This window comes from Solenopsis invicta, chromosome 13, assembly GCF_016802725.1.
Source record: "Solenopsis invicta isolate M01_SB chromosome 13, UNIL_Sinv_3.0, whole genome shotgun sequence".
NCBI lineage: Eukaryota > Metazoa > Arthropoda > Insecta > Hymenoptera > Formicidae > Solenopsis > Solenopsis invicta.
In genome coordinates this window covers 1831290-1850101 of record NC_052676.1, presented here as the reverse complement: position 1 = coordinate 1850101, position 18812 = coordinate 1831290, and the positions used below count along the sequence as shown (strand labels likewise).

General features: G+C 33.0%; 2 protein-coding genes across 3 annotated transcripts; one reads left to right on the top strand and one right to left on the bottom strand.

Moving 5' to 3' along the window:
* Nucleotides 1-12550: 12550 nt before the first annotated feature.
* On the bottom strand, nt 12551-14435 carry LOC105208120 (active regulator of SIRT1-like). The gene is made up of 3 exons (XM_039456910.1): nt 14264-14435; nt 13774-13898; nt 12551-13584 (listed from the first exon to the last, which is right to left on the bottom strand). Exons 1-3 carry the CDS (start codon nt 14433-14435, stop codon nt 13465-13467), a joined length of 417 nt encoding a protein of 138 aa, XP_039312844.1. The 3' UTR covers nt 12551-13464.
* Nucleotides 14436-15604: 1169 nt separating this feature from the next.
* Nucleotides 15605-18192, top strand: LOC105208121 (pre-mRNA-splicing factor ISY1 homolog). Of its 2 annotated transcripts, none has more exons than XM_011177882.3 (5): nt 15605-15763; nt 16238-16340; nt 16432-16454; nt 16593-16911; nt 17259-18192. In XM_011177882.3, exons 2-5 carry the CDS (start codon nt 16338-16340, stop codon nt 17613-17615), a joined length of 702 nt encoding a protein of 233 aa, XP_011176184.1. In that variant the 5' UTR covers nt 15605-15763; nt 16238-16337; the 3' UTR covers nt 17616-18192. The 2 variants fall into 2 exon arrangements, with proteins under 2 accessions (XP_011176184.1, XP_011176183.1); XM_011177881.3 differs by having other exon boundaries at nt 15753-16080.
* Nucleotides 18193-18812: the final 620 nt, after the last annotated feature.

The following is an 18812-nucleotide window of genomic DNA, read 5'->3' as shown; positions in this document are numbered from 1 at the left end:
AAAACCAATTTTATTAAAACATTTCGAACTTTGACTGATATAACTCTTTCGTCTTTTACTTTAGCGATTCGAACCATTATGATAAATGTTATAACTCTTCTCGGGGCTATCAGAACACACAGATATTGGAGAAATTAGCAAAAAAAATTTTACTCAAACATTTCGAACTTTGACTGATATAACTCTTTCGTCTTTTACTTTAGCGATTCGATCCATTATGATAAATGTTATAACTCCTCTCGGGACTATCAGAACACACAGATATTGGAGAAATTAGCAAAAAAAATTTTACTCAAAAATTTCGAAATTTGCCTGATATAAGTCTTTCCTATTTCAGTTCAGCGATTCGATACATCATGATAAAAGTTAGATATCATCTCGGGGCTATCAGAACACAGAGATATTGGAGAAATTCGCAAAAAAAATTTTTCTCAAAAATTTCGAAATTTGCCTGATATAAGTCTTTCCATTTTCAGTTCAGCGATTCGCAACATCATGATAAAAGTTATATCTCTTCTGTAGGCTATCAGAACACAGAGATATTGGAGAAATTCGCAAAAAAACCAATTTTACTAAAACATTTCGAACTTTGACTGATATAACTCTTTCGTCTTTTACTTTAGCGATTCGAACCATTATGATAAATGTTATAACTCTTCTCGGGGCTATCAGAACACACAGATATTGGAGAAATTAGCAAAAAAAATTTTACTCAAATATTTCGAAATTTGCCTGATATAAGTCTTTCCTATTTCAGTTCAGCGATTTGATACATCATGATAAAAGTTATATCTCTTCTGTGGGCTATCAGAACACAGAGATATTGGAGAAATTCGCAAAAAAATCAATTTTACTAAAACATTTCGAACTTTGACTGATATAACTCTTTCGTCTTTTACTTTAGCGATTCGATCCATTATGATAAATGTTATAACTCTTCTCGGGGCTATCAGAACACAGAGATATTGGAGAAATTAGCAAAAAAAATTTTACTCAAAAATTTCGAAATTTGCCTGATATAAGTCTTTTCTATTTCAGTTCAGCGATTCGATACATCATGATAAAAGCTAGAACTCATCTCGGGGCTATCAGAACACAGAGATATTGGAAAAATTTGCAAAAAAAATTTTACTCAAAAATTTCGAAATTTGCCTGATATAAGTCTTTCCATTTTCAGTTCAGCGATTCGCAACATCATGATAAAAGTTATATCTCTTCTGTGGGCTATCAGAACACAGAGATATTGGAGAAATTCGCAAAAAAACCAATTTTACTAAAACATTTCGAACTTTGACTGATATAACTCTTTCGTCTTTTACTTTAGCGATTCGAACCATTATGATAAATGTTATAACTCTTCTCGGGGCTATCAGAACACACAGATATTGGAGAAATTAGCAAAAAAAATTTTACTCAAATATTTCGAAATTTGCCTGATATAAGTCTTTCCTATTTCAGTTCAGCGATTTGATACATCATGATAAAAGTTATATCTCTTCTGTGGGCTATCAGAACACAGAGATATTGGAGAAATTCGCAAAAAAATCAATTTTACTAAAACATTTCGAACTTTGACTGATATAACTCTTTCGTCTTTTACTTTAGCGATTCGATCCATTATGATAAATGTTATAACTCTTCTCGGGGCTATCAGAACACAGAGATATTGGAGAAATTAGCAAAAAAAATTTTACTCAAAAATTTCGAAATTTGCCTGATATAAGTCTTTCCTATTTCAGTTCAGCGATTCGATACATCATGATAAAAGCTAGAACTCATCTGTGGGCTATCAGAACACAGAGATATTGGAGAAATTCGCAAAAAAACCAATTTTACTAAAACATTTCGAACTTTGACTGATATAACTCTTTCGTCTTTTACTTTAGCGATTCGAACCATTATGATAAATGTTATAACTCTTCTCGGGGCTATCAGAACACACAGATATTGGAGAAATTAGCAAAAAAAATTTTACTCAAACATTTCGAACTTTGATATAACTCTTTCGTCTTTTACTTTAGCGATTCGATCCATTATGATAAATGTTATAACTCCTCTCGGGATTATCAGAACACACAGATATTGGAGAAATTAGCAAAAAAAATTTTACTCAAAAATTTCGAAATTTGCCTGATATAAGTCTTTCCTATTTCAGTTCAGCGATTCGATACATCATGATAAAAGTTAGAACTCATCTCGGGGCTATCAGAACACAGAGATATTGGAGAAATTCGCAAAAAAAATTTTTCTCAAAAATTTCGAAATTTGCCTGATATAAGTCTTTCCTTTTTCAGTTCAGCGATTCGATACATCATGATAAAAGTTATATCTCTTCTGTGGGCTATCAGAACACAGAGATATTGGAGAAATTCGCAAAAAAACCAATTTTACTAAAACATTTCGAACTTTGACTGATATAACTCTTTCGTCTTTTACTTTAGCGATTCGAACCATTATGATAAATGTTATAACTCTTCTCGGGGCTATCAGAACACACAGATATTGGAGAAATTAGCAAAAAAAATTTTACTCAAATATTTCGAAATTTGCCTGATATAAGTCTTTCCTATTTCAGTTCAGCGATTTGATACATCATGATAAAAGTTATATCTCTTCTGTGGGCTATCAGAACACAGAGATATTGGAGAAATTCGCAAAAAAATCAATTTTACTAAAACATTTCGAACTTTGACTGATATAATTCTTTCGTCTTTTACTTTAGCGATTCGATCCATTATGATAAATGTTATAACTCTTCTCGGGGCTATCAGAACACAGAGATATTGGAGAAATTAGCAAAAAAAATTTTACTCAAAAATTTCGAAATTTGCCTGATATAAGTCTTTTCTATTTCAGTTCAGCGATTCGATACATCATGATAAAAGCTAGAACTCATCTCGGGGCTATCAGAACACAGAGATATTGGAAAAATTTGCAAAAAAAATTTTACTCAAAAATTTCGAAATTTGCCTGATATAAGTCTTTCCATTTTCAGTTCAGCGATTCGCAACATCATGATAAAAGTTATATCTCTTCTGTGGGCTATCAGAACACAGAGATATTGGAGAAATTCGCAAAAAAACCAATTTTACTATAACATTTCGAACTTTGACTGATATAACTCTTTCGTCTTTTACTTTAGCGATTCGAACCATTATGATAAATGTTATAACTCTTCTCGGGGCTATCAGAACACACAGATATTGGAGAAATTAGCAAAAAAAATTTTACTCAAATATTTCGAAATTTGCCAGATATAAGTCTTTCCTATTTCAGTTCAGCGATTTGATACATCATGATAAAAGTTATATCTCTTCTGTGGGCTATCAGAACACAGAGATATTGGAGAAATTCGCAAAAAAATCAATTTTACTAAAACATTTCGAACTTTGACTGATATAACTCTTTCGTCTTTTACTTTAGCGATTCGATCCATTATGATAAATGTTATAACTCTTCTCGGGGCTATCAGAACACAGAGATATTGGAGAAATTAGCAAAAAAAATTTTACTCAAAAATTTCGAAATTTGCCTGATATAAGTCTTTTCTATTTCAGTTCAGCGATTCGATACATCATGATAAAAGCTAGAACTCATCTCGGGGCTATCAGAACACAGAGATATTGGAAAAATTTGCAAAAAAAATTTTACTCAAAAATTTCGAAATTTGCCTGATATAAGTCTTTCCATTTTCAGTTCAGCGATTCGCAACATCATGATAAAAGTTATATCTCTTCTGTGGGCTATCAGAACACAGAGATATTGGAGAAATTCGCAAAAAAACCAATTTTACTAAAACATTTCGAACTTTGACTGATATAACTCTTTCGTCTTTTACTTTAGCGATTCGAACCATTATGATAAATGTTATAACTCTTCTCGGGGCTATCAGAACACACAGATATTGGAGAAATTAGCAAAAAAAATTTTACTCAAATATTTCGAAATTTGCCTGATATAAGTCTTTCCTATTTCAGTTCAGCGATTTGATACATCATGATAAAAGTTATATCTCTTCTGTGGGCTATCAGAACACAGAGATATTGGAGAAATTCGCAAAAAAATCAATTTTACTAAAACATTTCGAACTTTGACTGATATAACTCTTTCGTCTTTTACTTTAGCGATTCGATCCATTATGATAAATGTTATAACTCTTCTCGGGGCTATCAGAACACAGAGATATTGGAGAAATTAGCAAAAAAAATTTTACTCAAAAATTTCGAAATTTGCCTGATATAAGTCTTTTCTATTTCAGTTCAGCGATTCGATACATCATGATAAAAGCTAGAACTCATCTCGGGGCTATCAGAACACAGAGATATTGGAAAAATTTGCAAAAAAAATTTTACTCAAAAATTTCGAAATTTGCCTGATATAAGTCTTTCCATTTTCAGTTCAGCGATTCGCAACATCATGATAAAAGTTATATCTCTTCTGTGGGCTATCAGAACACAGAGATATTGGAGAAATTCGCAAAAAAACCAATTTTACTAAAACATTTCGAACTTTGACTGATATAACTCTTTCGTCTTTTACTTTAGCGATTCGAACCATTATGATAAATGTTATAACTCTTCTCGGGGCTATCAGAACACACAGATATTGGAGAAATTAGCAAAAAAAATTTTACTCAAATATTTCGAAATTTGCCTGATATAAGTCTTTCCTATTTCAGTTCAGCGATTTGATACATCATGATAAAAGTTATATCTCTTCTGTGGGCTATCAGAACACAGAGATATTGGAGAAATTCGCAAAAAAATCAATTTTACTAAAACATTTCGAACTTTGACTGATATAACTCTTTCGTCTTTTACTTTAGCGATTCGATCCATTATGATAAATGTTATAACTCTTCTCGGGGCTATCAGAACACAGAGATATTGGAGAAATTAGCAAAAAAAATTTTACTCAAAAATTTCGAAATTTGCCTGATATAAGTCTTTTCTATTTCAGTTCAGCGATTCGATACATCATGATAAAAGCTAGAACTCATCTCGGGGCTATCAGAACACAGAGATATTGGAAAAATTTGCAAAAAAAATTTTACTCAAAAATTTCGAAATTTGCCTGATATAAGTCTTTCCATTTTCAGTTCAGCGATTCGCAACATCATGATAAAAGTTATATCTCTTCTGTGGGCTATCAGAACACAGAGATATTGGAGAAATTCGCAAAAAAACCAATTTTACTAAAACATTTCGAACTTTGACTGATATAACTCTTTCGTCTTTTACTTTAGCGATTCGAACCATTATGATAAATGTTATAACTCTTCTCGGGGCTATCAGAACACACAGATATTGGAGAAATTAGCAAAAAAAATTTTACTCAAATATTTCGAAATTTGCCTGATATAAGTTTTTCCTATTTCAGTTCAGCGATTTGATACATCATGATAAAAGTTATATCTCTTCTGTGGGCTATCAGAACACAGAGATATTGGAGAAATTCGCAAAAAAATCAATTTTACTAAAACATTTCGAACTTTGACTGATATAACTCTTTCGTCTTTTACTTTAGCGATTCGATCCATTATGATAAATGTTATAACTCTTCTCGGGGCTATCAGAACACAGAGATATTGGAGAAATTAGCAAAAAAAATTTTACTCAAAAATTTCGAAATTTGCCTGATATAAGTCTTTCCTATTTCCGTTCAGCGATTCGATACATCATGATAAAAGCTAGAACTCATCTCGGGGCTATCAGAACACAGAGATATTGGAAAAATTTGCAAAAAAAATTTTACTCAAAAATTTCGAAATTTGCCTGATATAAGTCTTTCCATTTTCAGTTCAGCGATTCGCAACATCATGATAAAAGTTATATCTCTTCTGTGGGCTATCAGAACACAGAGATATTGGAGAAATTCGCAAAAAAACCAATTTTACTAAAACATTTCGAACTTTGACTGATATAACTCTTTCGTCTTTTACTTTAGCGATTCGAACCATTATGATAAATGTTATAACTCTTCTCGGGGCTATCAGAACACACAGATATTGGAGAAATTAGCAAAAAAAATTTTACTCAAACATTTCGAACTTTGATATAACTCTTTCGTCTTTTACTTTAGCGATTCGATCCATTATGATAAATGTTATAACTCCTCTCGGGATTATCAGAACACACAGATATTGGAGAAATTAGCAAAAAAAATTTTACTCAAAAATTTCGAAATTTGCCTGATATAAGTCTTTCCTATTTCAGTTCAGCGATTCGATACATCATGATAAAAGTTAGAACTCATCTCGGGGCTATCAGAACACAGAGATATTGGAGAAATTCGCAAAAAAATTTTTCTCAAAAATTTCGAAATTTGCCTGATATAAGTCTTTCCTTTTTCAGTTCAGCGATTCGATACATCATGATAAAAGTTATATCTCTTCTGTGGGCTATCAGAACACAGAGATATTGGAGAAATTCGCAAAAAAACCAATTTTACTAAAACATTTCGAACTTTGATTGATGTAACTCTATCGTCTTTTACTTTAGCGATTCGATCCATTATGATAAATGTTATAACTCTTCTCGGGGCTATCAGAACACAGAGATATTGGAGAAATTCGCAAAAAAACCAATTTTACTGAAACATTTCGTACTTTGACTGATATAACTCTTTCGTCTTTCACTTTAGTGATTCGAACCATTATGATAAATGTTATAACTCTTCTCGGGGCTATCAGAACACACAGATATTAGAGAAATTTGCAAAAAAAATTTTACTCAAATATTTCGAAATTTGCCTGATATAAGTCTTTCCATTTTCAGTTCAGCGATTCGCAACTTCATGATAAAAGTTATATCTCTTCTGTGGGCTATCAGAACACAGAGATATTGGAGAAATACGCAAAAAAACCAATTTTACTAGAACATTTCGAACTTTGACTGATATAAATCTTTCGTCTTTTACTTTAGCGATTCGATCCATAATGATAAAAGTTAGAACTCTTCTCGGGGCTATCAGAACACAGAGATATTGGAGAAATTCGCAAAAAAGGTTTTCCTCAAAATTTTCGAACTTTGACTGTTATAACTCTTTCGTCTTTCACTTTAGCGATTCTATCCATTATGATAAAATTTAGAACTCATCTCGGGGCTATCAGAACACAGAGATATTGGAGAAAACCGCAAAAAAACCAATTTTACAAAAAACATCGATCTTTGACTGATATAACTCTTTCGTCTTTTACTTCAGCGATTCGATCCATTATGATAAAAGTTATAACTCTTCTCGGGGCTATCAGAACACAGAGATATTGGAGAAATTCGAAAAAAAATTTTACTCAAAATTTTCGAACTTTGACTGATATAAGTCTTTCGTTTTTCACTTTAGCGATGCGATACATCATTATAAAAGTTAGAACTTTACTGGGGGCTATCAAAACACAAAGATATTGGAGAAAATCGCAAAAAAAAATTTACTCAAAAATTTCGAACTTTGACTGATATAAGTTTTTCGTATTTCATTTTAGCGATTTGATCGATTATCATAAAAGTAAGAACTTTTCGGGTGGCTATCAGAACGCAGAGATATTGGAGAAATACACACAAAAAATTTTACTCAAAATTTCGAATTTTGTCTGATATAAGTCTTTCGTTTTTCACTTTAGCTATTCGATCCATTATGATAAAAGTTAGAACTCTTCGGGGGTTATCCGAACACAGAGATTTTGGAGAAATTCGCAAAAAATGTTTTTCTCAAAAATTTCGAATTTTGACTGATATAACTCTTTTGGCGATTATGGCAATGATAGCCATGATGATGGCGATGATGGCAATGATGATGGCGATGATGGCGATGATGGCGATGTTGGCAATAATGGTGATGATGGCGATGATGGCGAAAATGGCAATGATGGCGATGATGATGGCGATGATGGCGATGATGGCGATGATGTCGATGTTGGCAATGATGATCGGGCAATCGTATTGTCACTATTATGACGGCAATGGAAATGTCAATAATAGAAATGATAACAATAGTGGGAATGATGGCAATTGTGGCGTTAGTGATAGTCCACTGAATTTCTGCAAAATTAAAAAGAACTTGAAAAAGGATTCATTTCTGACATCTATTCTTGTCAAATAATTGACCAAAGTTGGACTATCTTTCACCGTTTTTCCGCTAAAGATTATTCATGTCATTATAGTGGCAAAATATCGGTCACGACGTATGCAAGACTTACGAGCGTTGAGTGGGTATCGGAAAATCTCGAGCAAGCCTACCAAAAACAAGTTATGTATTGTAATCAGCGTCGGCGTGGTACAGTTTTTGTTGTGGGAGCTCGTTTTGAAGAGATACCACGTCCTATCGTCCGCGGCTCAAAGCATTACGGCAAAATTGTTACCGAAATTTTATGGACCATTCCGCGTTTTAATAGTCCTTTCGCCTGTCGTATACGAAATGTCAGAAGTTAATTTTTTCCAAGTTTTTTTTTAATTTTGAAAAAATTCATCATTTTTCGTCAAGTTTTTGTCAAAAAATCGATTAAAGTTCTCTGGTCGATTTTCTCACCATTTGTCCGCACTTAATGTTCCGCTTAATCCCAAGCAGAACAGTGAGTGAAAATGACATTAAATCTTACAATTAATTGATCGAAAAGTGACTTTTAATGATCATTTTGATATTATTTTGATGTAGTGGTGACTCCCTGTTCTGCTTGGAATACCCTATGATCAGAAAGTACCGGGAATTTTTAAATAAAACAAAATAGAGTTAAATTTCAGGCAAATTTATTTTATCTCCTTTAAAATATGATACATCTGAAGCAACACACATGTGCCAACGCTTGATCCAGTCCTCCATGCATCCCTGGTAGGCCGACGAAGGGATGGCCTTTAGTTCCCTCGTTGCATTCTCTTTGATCTCCTCGATCGACTGAAATCTCTTTCCACGAAGTGGCAACTTCAACTTAGGGAACAAAAAAAAGTCGCACGGGGCCATATCAGGTGAATACGGTGCTTGCTTGATGGTATTTACTTGATGTTTGGTCAAATAATTCAGTACAATTCGGGCTCGGTGCGATGGTGCGTTATCATCATGCAAAATCCAAGAATTGTCGGCCCACATTTCCGGCCGTTTGCGACGTACAGCATCTCTCAAACGCTTCAAAACGGATAAATAATATTCTTTGTTGACTGTCTGGCCCGGTGGAAGGTACTCATAGTGCACAACGCCTTGGCAATTGAAATAAACAGTCAACATCTCCTTCACTTTTGAGCGGCTTTGACGCGGTTTTTTCGGTTTCGGCTCGTCTTCGAAGCGCCACTCGGACGATTGTTGCTTTGTTTCCATGTCTAATTCATAGACCCATGTCTCGTCGCCCGTAATTATCCGTTTCATGAAAGTTGAATCACTTTGGGCTTCAGAAATCATCTCTTCAGCAACTGTCTTTCGGTGGTGTTTTTGCAAGAAATTCAGATCCTTCGGAACGAGCCTGGCTGCCACGCGTCTCATACCCAAAACATCAACCACAATATGCTGTGCCGTTCCATATGCAATGCCAAGTTCACTAGACATCTCTCTTAAGCTGGTATGACGATTTTCAAGCACCATTTCTTTCACTTTCTTCACGTTTTCATCGGTGTTCGACGTCGATGGACGTCCGGACCGAGGGAAATCTTCCACCACTGTACGACCACTTTTAAAGTCTTTATACCACTCGTATGCTCTTGTTTTTTATAGAGCAGATTCGCAAAATGCTTTTTGCAACATTTTCAGTGCATCGGCACACGAAATTTCGTTCGCAACACAAAATTTCAAACAAACTCTTTGTTCAACAAAATTATTCATGGTAAAATGCGGCAAAATGAAAAAAGTTGACTGATGTAAACAAACGCCAGGCAGACACTAATGATCGGATGGCACTAAAACCTGACAGATGTGCGTCTTAAGGTCGTACCAACATAAGAAAAAAAAATAAACCGGTTCCCGCATGCGCGGTACTTTTAAATAAAAAATTCCCGGTACTTTCTGATGATAGGGTATGTGAGATAGTCTCTCATTCACAACATTCCCATTATTGCCATCATTACCACTATTGCCATCATTCCCATTATTGCCATCATTATCATCATTGCCATCATAACATTCATTCCATTATTTTCATCCCATTTCCGTCATTTCTACAATTGCCATCATTCCCATTATTGCCATCATTGACATCTTTGCCATCGTCGCCATCCCATTGCCATCATTGCATTCATTTCAACATTTCAACAATGCACATGATTGACATCAGTGCCATTAGTCAGCCTATAGCCTGACAATCTTAGGGCAATGTTCTCGATAATTTTAATGATGGCAATGAAATGGCAATATGGAAATGGAATGGCACATTATGGAATAAATGCTTGGTAACGTTATCAAAAAGATGGCAATGATAGCAGTAGCAGAAATGGTGGCATTTGTGACAATGATAGCAATGATGGCAATTGTGATAATGACGGCAATCGTGGCAATGATGGCATTGATGGCAATGGCTTAGTTTACACCAGTTGTTTGATACGCGTACTAAGTTCAATATACGTACTAAATTAATTTAATTCGATGGTATAAACGATGACGTATAGTCTGGTACGATACAAATCAAACAGACGTATCGTATCAAAATAGTACGCATTTTCAGCACACTTGTAACGGTGTAAACATTTCCGTATTATGTAATAGGCGATTTAGGTTTTCTCAAGTTTTCTTCAGTTAATAGTTAATAATGTCTTCGTCTTGTGAGAATAAATCTGCGATAATTAATATAATGTGTAAAAAAAGACAAAATTGGGCCTAAACGTAGCACGGAAAACGTGATGGCCGAGAGGGGAGTGAAGAGGAGGGTATCCATAGATATAACATCGCCGCTTGCTCCATGTCTATCACCGCGATGCTTTCTCTTTCTAACTGAAGGCCTAAACAATTAAAGGACAATCACGTTAAAAGAGAAAGAGAGAAAGAGTAAGAGAGAGAGAGAGTTGTGTCAAGATTTAAAAAAATTAAGAAAGCTAATTTTTTCAAAAGCATAATTTGAAGACATTTAAATAATAAAGAATTATGTAAAAATAAAAAGATGGTATATTTATTCGTAGAAAGACATTTATTTCTTCTTCATCATATGATGCGATATTAATTACAATTATTTTTTAAGTACTGCGTAAAATGAATGTTTCTTTATTAAAGAACCAAATTCTCTCTGTTACTATTAAACATCTTTTTTAAGTAAAAATATGATTGTGCAAAATATGGGCATAAACGTATTGATATGTATTAATATCAATGTTAATGTAAATAATTCAGACTATAATAAATAAAAAATTACGCGAAAGTAGACGTAATTAATCATTTGTGCACATTCTCGATCCCTGTTCTGGATGCAACATACGCGATACGCGTCAGATTTTATTTGCAGCAAAATGGATGTTAGCACGGATAACAACCTACATCCATTTCTCGAGAGATGGATGTGGGTTGTTGTCCGTGCTAACATCCACACTGTTTTTAACGGCGGGTTGCAAAATGGATGTGACACGTAGTTCCCATTCTGACCAGAATAGATGTGCGTCACTAGTGTACGGGAGTTTCGAAGCGTTATAGGAAAAAGGCCGCTGTGGCCGCTCTCAGGTTCCTCTCTGCCAGTAGATATTGACTGCGTTCAGCAAACTCAACATGTTGAGATATTCTTCTAGATCATCCAATCAGATTTTTAGATTTAGAAAAATACACCAATAACAGCAAGCGCTCACTAAACTGTTGAGTCTGCTGAACGCAGCCATTGATAGGTGTATCAAAATGCTACGAAAGAAAATTACACAAAGTGATTATCTACGGCGCCGTCATCGAGAGTCGGTAAAGTAGAAAGTGAATAAAACGGGATAAGTACTAGTTTACTTCCTAACACCTCTTTGCTCTACATGATCCCCGCGTACCAGGAGCGATTTCTCGAGCCCGAAATTCTCGATTTCTTCCCGGAACGACTGCAAACTGAACTCTCTCCTCACCCATCTTATAATACGAAATCAATCTCTTGGCTGTTTTTATGATTTCTCCAGCACTTGAACGAACGCGGAATATGTTTCTCGCTATTATTTAATAATAATTTAATATTAAATAATATACATCCTTATTAAAAAATAAAAATGTACATATTAAAAGCAAAAATATGACGAGACGCTACATAAATCTTTCCATTTAATCTTTTAATTTTTGATATAAAACCGTAAGAATCCTAAAAAATAAGTATAAAATGCGCCGGGAAAATAAAACAAACCAATCTGCTTATTAATTAATTTAAAAATAAAATTCAATTTTTATTAATTCTACAAGAAATTTCGTAAAAATACAATACGGATTTTTAATATTACTTAAGGCACAAAATTTTACACATGTGCACGCATATGTATATAAAAGTTGATTGGTAAATATTACATGAAACATCTTATTTAAAATAGAAGATTCTTTACAAGAGAATATAAGAACTCATAAATTATTAAAATCTTTTAATTTGCAATACTAAAACATTTTTACAATGCTAATTTCATTTTTTACATTTTTCGGAATGTCTAAAAGAAAACTTCTCTTTTTTATTTGAAACTGATGATACTTATACAAGTTAAATTTAATTTCCTTGAAAACTATTTTATAAATTTCTTCCATATCCTTGATTCCGTTGATAAACGTTATACTTTCATACAACTTGTCTTATACAATTTCATTTTTGTGTGTAACATATTCAGGCTACATTGTTTTATAAAATATTCCCGTGCATCAGATGTTTCGTATACACAATTTTTCGTTCTTAACAATGCTCCTTTGTTAACGTTAAAAAATGTTTACGGTCACATAAATCTGCAAATTTAATTACACAACGCAATATATATACATGACAACGCATTGCAATGGGGGGGGGGGATCACTACATATTTTTAATAACTTCTTACTTTAAATTGCTATTCCACTTTCTCTATTTTATAAAACAAGTATGGTTTTACATGATAAATGGTAAAAATTTAAGTATCAAACCATCCATAAAAAATAGGCCGAGATTCGCGGGAATTATTAAAGTAAATTGTAGGAGTAAAATAGAGCTCTCAGTACATCATCGCCGATAAAAGGCAAACCGATTACCCACGCACTATAGTAGAGAAACAAGATTAATGTCAATTTATTAATATCCCTTTCCCTCTTTGATGATGGCTATCGAACATTATTAACGTTTCTATTTTTTCACATTGCACTATTCCTCATAATATTGTTACGCCCGGTATAGGCGTGAATTATGTTATAAACGTCTTTTGTCTATGAGTGGCGATGTTCGTGTTGTTGAGGTCTGAAGCCTTGTTTGGGTGACAGACGTGTAGAATAAACGTTGGAGTTTTTCAAAGATTCTGCTTTATTATTTATCGCACGCGAGTGCCTTTTGTGTGAGAGCGCGCGAGAGTGTTTGTGTAACCGACGGACGTAACAATATTATTCCACATATTCCTGTTCAAACTTCTTAAAATTCTCCTCTGTGAAAACTGTTTGTTCCAATTTCTTAGGTTTCTTCTGTTGTTGATTGAATTTATTTTGTACATCATGTTGCAACAACTAAAAAATAAATTATCTCATGGATTAATCAAGAATTAAGCATATTCTATATATTCTATATATTTTTTTAATGTGTTCTACAGAATTCTCAACATATTAATATAGTCTATAGAAACGAGAAATTTTGTTATTAAAAGTGTAAGAAATACAGACTTAATAAGTTAATAAAACAAGATTAACTTTTCATACATTATTTGCTATCTCAGGATTTAGATGATTATTGCCAAATAAAAGAAGTTGTACATTTTCTTCGGGAGGATCTTTTTGTTCAGCTAAGTGTTTTTGAATCTTATAAACGCTAGTTTGGCTGGATTAATCCTAAATTGTATCGTGATCTGTAAAAAGTACAATTTGAAATTAATAAAATAATTTATTATAATTTTATCATCAATAATTATCATTATATAAAAGATAGAAACAGTAAATTTTATATAAAATATATTTATTAGATCACGAAATGTCATATAATTTCATGTGAGAGCAACAGATTCTCAGCATATGTGACAAGTTTAGAAGGTCACAAGTTCAAACCAATACATTGATTTTTAAATTCGTAATCTTTAGTGGAAGTCACAGAAGAACTCTAACTCTAGATGATGTAGAGGGTCTAATAGTCCCATTATCATTTCTATTATCTATCAGATCACATATGCTTAAAAGACTGATAAAAATGACTGACCTGTCTTACCATTTTTAGAGACAAACCTGTGTTTAACAGGAATTAAATCTAAGATTTCCTCATATTTGATATCTTTATGTTTCTTCCGTTTTTTCTTTGATTCACCTTGTAATCTCTGTTCCTTCTCATAGCCCAACAATTCTAAGCTTTTATGCACGAGAGAATTGGACATTTCACTGAATGTCACGATTCAGAAACTTGATTTCTACAATAGTGCAAATTATTTGTTAAAAGTCGCGATAATTATTCAGAATACCCCCACCACCTGCACTTTTGATAATTTAAACTCAATTGGCGCAATTTTCTGCACGAAACGAATAAATCTGACGGAAAAAAACATTACTTTGCCCCGCGAAACAAGTTGTCAAGCATTAAAGTGGACAACTATTGAGGTTAGGAAGGTCTTATCTATGCGCGATTCGTCCGATTTGGTCCGACAAAACGGCTCGAAAAATCGTCAGAGTTATTAGGAGTACAGGATTAGCGAGTAGGTTTACTGGATTTATGGGTGGAACAATATCCCCACTCTATATGGAGAGAGGCTACGCGGTAATTGGCTAAACCTACAATGATGGCTTCCCGGCGCCGGCCAATCAGCGCGTCGGTACGTGAACGCTAAAGACGCCCCCGCCATCAAAACGCTGACCAATCAGCGTGTCGGTACTGAGTGATGGAAACGCCCCCGCCTCCAAGACGCTGACCAATCAGCGCGCCGATACAATACACACCTCCTGTACTTTAGGCAACTTCCTTGCCTATTCTGTTTTCCTAATACTTCAGACAATATTTTTCAGTTATTTTGAGCGCTGTAAGATCCCATTCTCGCCTACCTTTATTTATCGACACATCTTCCAACAACTTTTACTGATTTTTTAATCAATATTAAGGAACGCATAATTAAATTCTCATTATTTTTAATTTAATTTAATTATTAATTAATTTTTCTTGCAATTTGTATAATAAAAATAATCGTTGCTAAAAAATTATCTTGTCCTACGTAATTTTGAAAGGAATTATGGAATTAACGTTTGAGAATTTAAGTTTAATAAGGCAAAAGATTTTAATGAAAACAACAATTTGATGAAATGTTATTTTACAATGAAACTTTGTGTAGAAACCTTTACTAATTTTTACTATGTTTTCATTGTTAGTATGATAGACTCATCAATGTAGCAATAGAAAGCGAAAGATTTCAATGATGAGTCCAATGATAAATGGATATATCTATTAAATCGTTTATAATGAATTATATTATATATTTAAATAATAAATTTAAATAATTAAATAATAATTAATCTACTCTGCTTTAAGAATACAAAAATTATAAAAGAAAATTTGTGTGTTTAAAGCAAAGAATTTGTGAATAGAGAATATTTATTCAGAATTTGTAATTAGAGAATATTTATTCATACATTTCCAGTTCGTGCACTTTTTACATACACTTTATACACCATAGGGTCACAATGCATTATCAGAACGTCGGTGCGTCGGTATGACCAGGTATGACTGACAGGTTTCCTAACCTCAAGTCGTCAATTTTATATCTACTCGATATCTCGGTTCGCGGGGCAGAGCGACACTTTTTTTTACCAGATTTATTCGTTTCGTGCCAATAATCTTCCAATATCTCGTCGATATCATAGAGATAGGGCATACTCGTATCGCTTTATTTCGCCGGTGTGATAGGTTTTCTAACCTAGTCAACAACTTTAACAATTAATAGTTTATTTTGCGGAGAAGAGTAACACTTTTCCTGCCAGATTCTTTTATTCTGTACAAAAACGCATTGAATAAGCATAATTTTATCAACATTGAAAGTGAGATTCATATTCTAAATAATTACTCTAAAAACATATTTTGGGTTGGCATATAAAAGTCCAAATTGTTTAGTCTGTTATAAATTATTGATATCACGTTAACATTAAGATGTTAGTTCGTTACTATATTAATGCTACGTTTGATTTTTATTTTTAGTACCGTTGTTATGTATTAATCAATTTGGAAGTGATCAATTTTATGAAAGCTGGTAATATCTATGGATAATATACAATTTATATAAAAGCAGAAATCAAGAATGGTAAGTTTGTAATATGTATTACATTTTTTTATATATTTCACTAAATAGAAACTTTTCATGTCATTAATAAATATGCTTTATTTTTTTATAGGCACGAAATGCAGAGAAAGCTATGTAAGTATATTTGTTAGCATTTGTGTGCCAAACTTAATACTTAATATATTTGCTGTAAAATTTTTAATTAAGTAAAAATAATCAATATTATTACTAACTATATTTAATATAATGTTAATAATATTCTGTTTGTCTTAGGACAACGCTCGCTCGTTGGAGAGCAGCGCAAAACAATGAAGGGACGAGGAAGGAACAAGAACGGAGACCGTATTTAGCTTCGGAATGTAGAGATTTGCGCAAGGCAGAGAAATGGAGGATGCAAATAATTAGAGAAATCGCGAAGAAAGTCGCTCAGATTCAAAATGCCGGCCTTGGAGAGTTCCGTATCCGTGATTTAAATGATGAGATTAATAAACTGCTTAGGGAGAAACGACATTGGGAGGCACAGATAAAAGAACTCGGCGGACCTGATTATTCCAGAGTCGGGCCTCGCATGTTGGATCACGAGGGACGCGAGGTAAAATTGTATAGATGATAAATATAAAAATAAATGTAATATTGCAATAAAATTTGATATTTTCTTCATATAATATTGCTTGCATTATATATTATTCAACTGTGCTCAAATATTTTCATTCTTGAAACACAATTGTAAACAAAATTAGAATAGTAATATAACAATAATTAAATTGATAATTTAATAATATAATAATGCTAAAATAAATATTCAGTATGACAATGATGCTAATGAATTTTCCTTTTTTTTTTGAATATTGAAGAATTTGTTGCAAAAGATATAGATAAGATAAAATATAATATTTACAGATTGTCACAAGGTTTATCAAATGTTGGATCAAATTACAGGTTCCCGGTAATCGAGGTTATAAATATTTCGGCGCTGCTAAGGAACTACCGGGTGTTAGAGAATTATTCGAACAAGAACCACCACCGCCTCCTCGGAAAACACGTGCGGAACTGATGAAGGACATTGATGCGGACTATTACGGATACATGGACGACGACGATGGCATTCTGATACCACTGGAACAAAAAGCCGAGCAGGAAGCAAGAAATAAGTGTATTGAGGAATGGTTGTCTCGTGAGAAGGAACCGGAAGTCGAGATCGAGACAACAGCACAAAAATTGATTCCCTCGCAGCAGGATATTCAAGAGGCCTTACTGGTTAGAAAAAAGAAAGAGCTGTTGGAAAAGTATGGTTAAAATAAACATTGTGTCAATATTGCAAACTTGAAATGTATAAACTGAATTATCGATTACGATATTAACTATTGATAAATTTATTATTAGTTTAATTATATATTAGAATACATTTTTATAAAACGCGATGAATGTAATTTATTAATTCATAAGCACGTAATAACATTGATTAAGATAATTAGTTTGTGCAGTAGACATTCAAACTTGAATGCTTATTAAGAGAAACGGGTGCCGTAGACGAAAATATAGATAAAAATCCAAGAGTAGTCTGTTTATAATCTTCGCGATTTCCGATACCTTTCCCGATATTTTGTCATCTTACGCAACGAAGAATAGGCAAAATACTTATTTCAACAATAAAATTGAGTAACAGAGTAGATACGTTATTGTTATTCTGTAAGAAAGTCTATAATAGATATCGCATGCTCTCATTTTCGCTGGAATATTTCAAAGTATCTTGTATTCTTCAATTTGACCTTGGCTCTTTATTCTCTTCGATATGACAAGCATCTATGAATGAATAATTCCTATCTAATCCTGCAGTATGATTATCAAACTTTAAAATAGTTAAAAAAATAAATGAATGATCTAATTTCATGTTAAACATGGTCTTGTGAAAATTAAATAAACCTCTTTAATTATCTTTCCGAAACAATTTGCTTTTCAAAAACAAAACAAAAAAAAGATGACTGACACAACGTAAAAATGGTTTATTAGTCCATTTTTATTCAGACTGTAATTTCCGCAATCGTTAATCTCTAAGTATGAAACACGAAAGTTAAAAAAAAAAAGTTTTCGTGAATACTTATCCGCGTTTTCCGAAGGTTAAAGATATCTCATATCTCCATTATGATCTCCAGTGATGAAAATGTAAAACAGGACTAGTCTGGTCGCTTCCTACATATCCAACAGTTTATCACGCAAAGTGAAAAACATGGCAAGATTAACGTTATCATAATTACATTATACCGTTATTTACTTGAAAGAGTAAAAGACCTAAAAGTTAAAAAACTACTCGCTAATGTAACAACGTATGCCACTCTGGTGCTGACTGGAATTCTTGGAATTCCCTAATTCCAGTTCATGGTATAGAAAACGAATGATATTAATTTTCAAATTGAGAGATTGATATTATTACTACGTCGTTAATTGATTTTTAAATATTTAAACGCTTCTTCCCTCTTTAGCATCGTGCCGTTT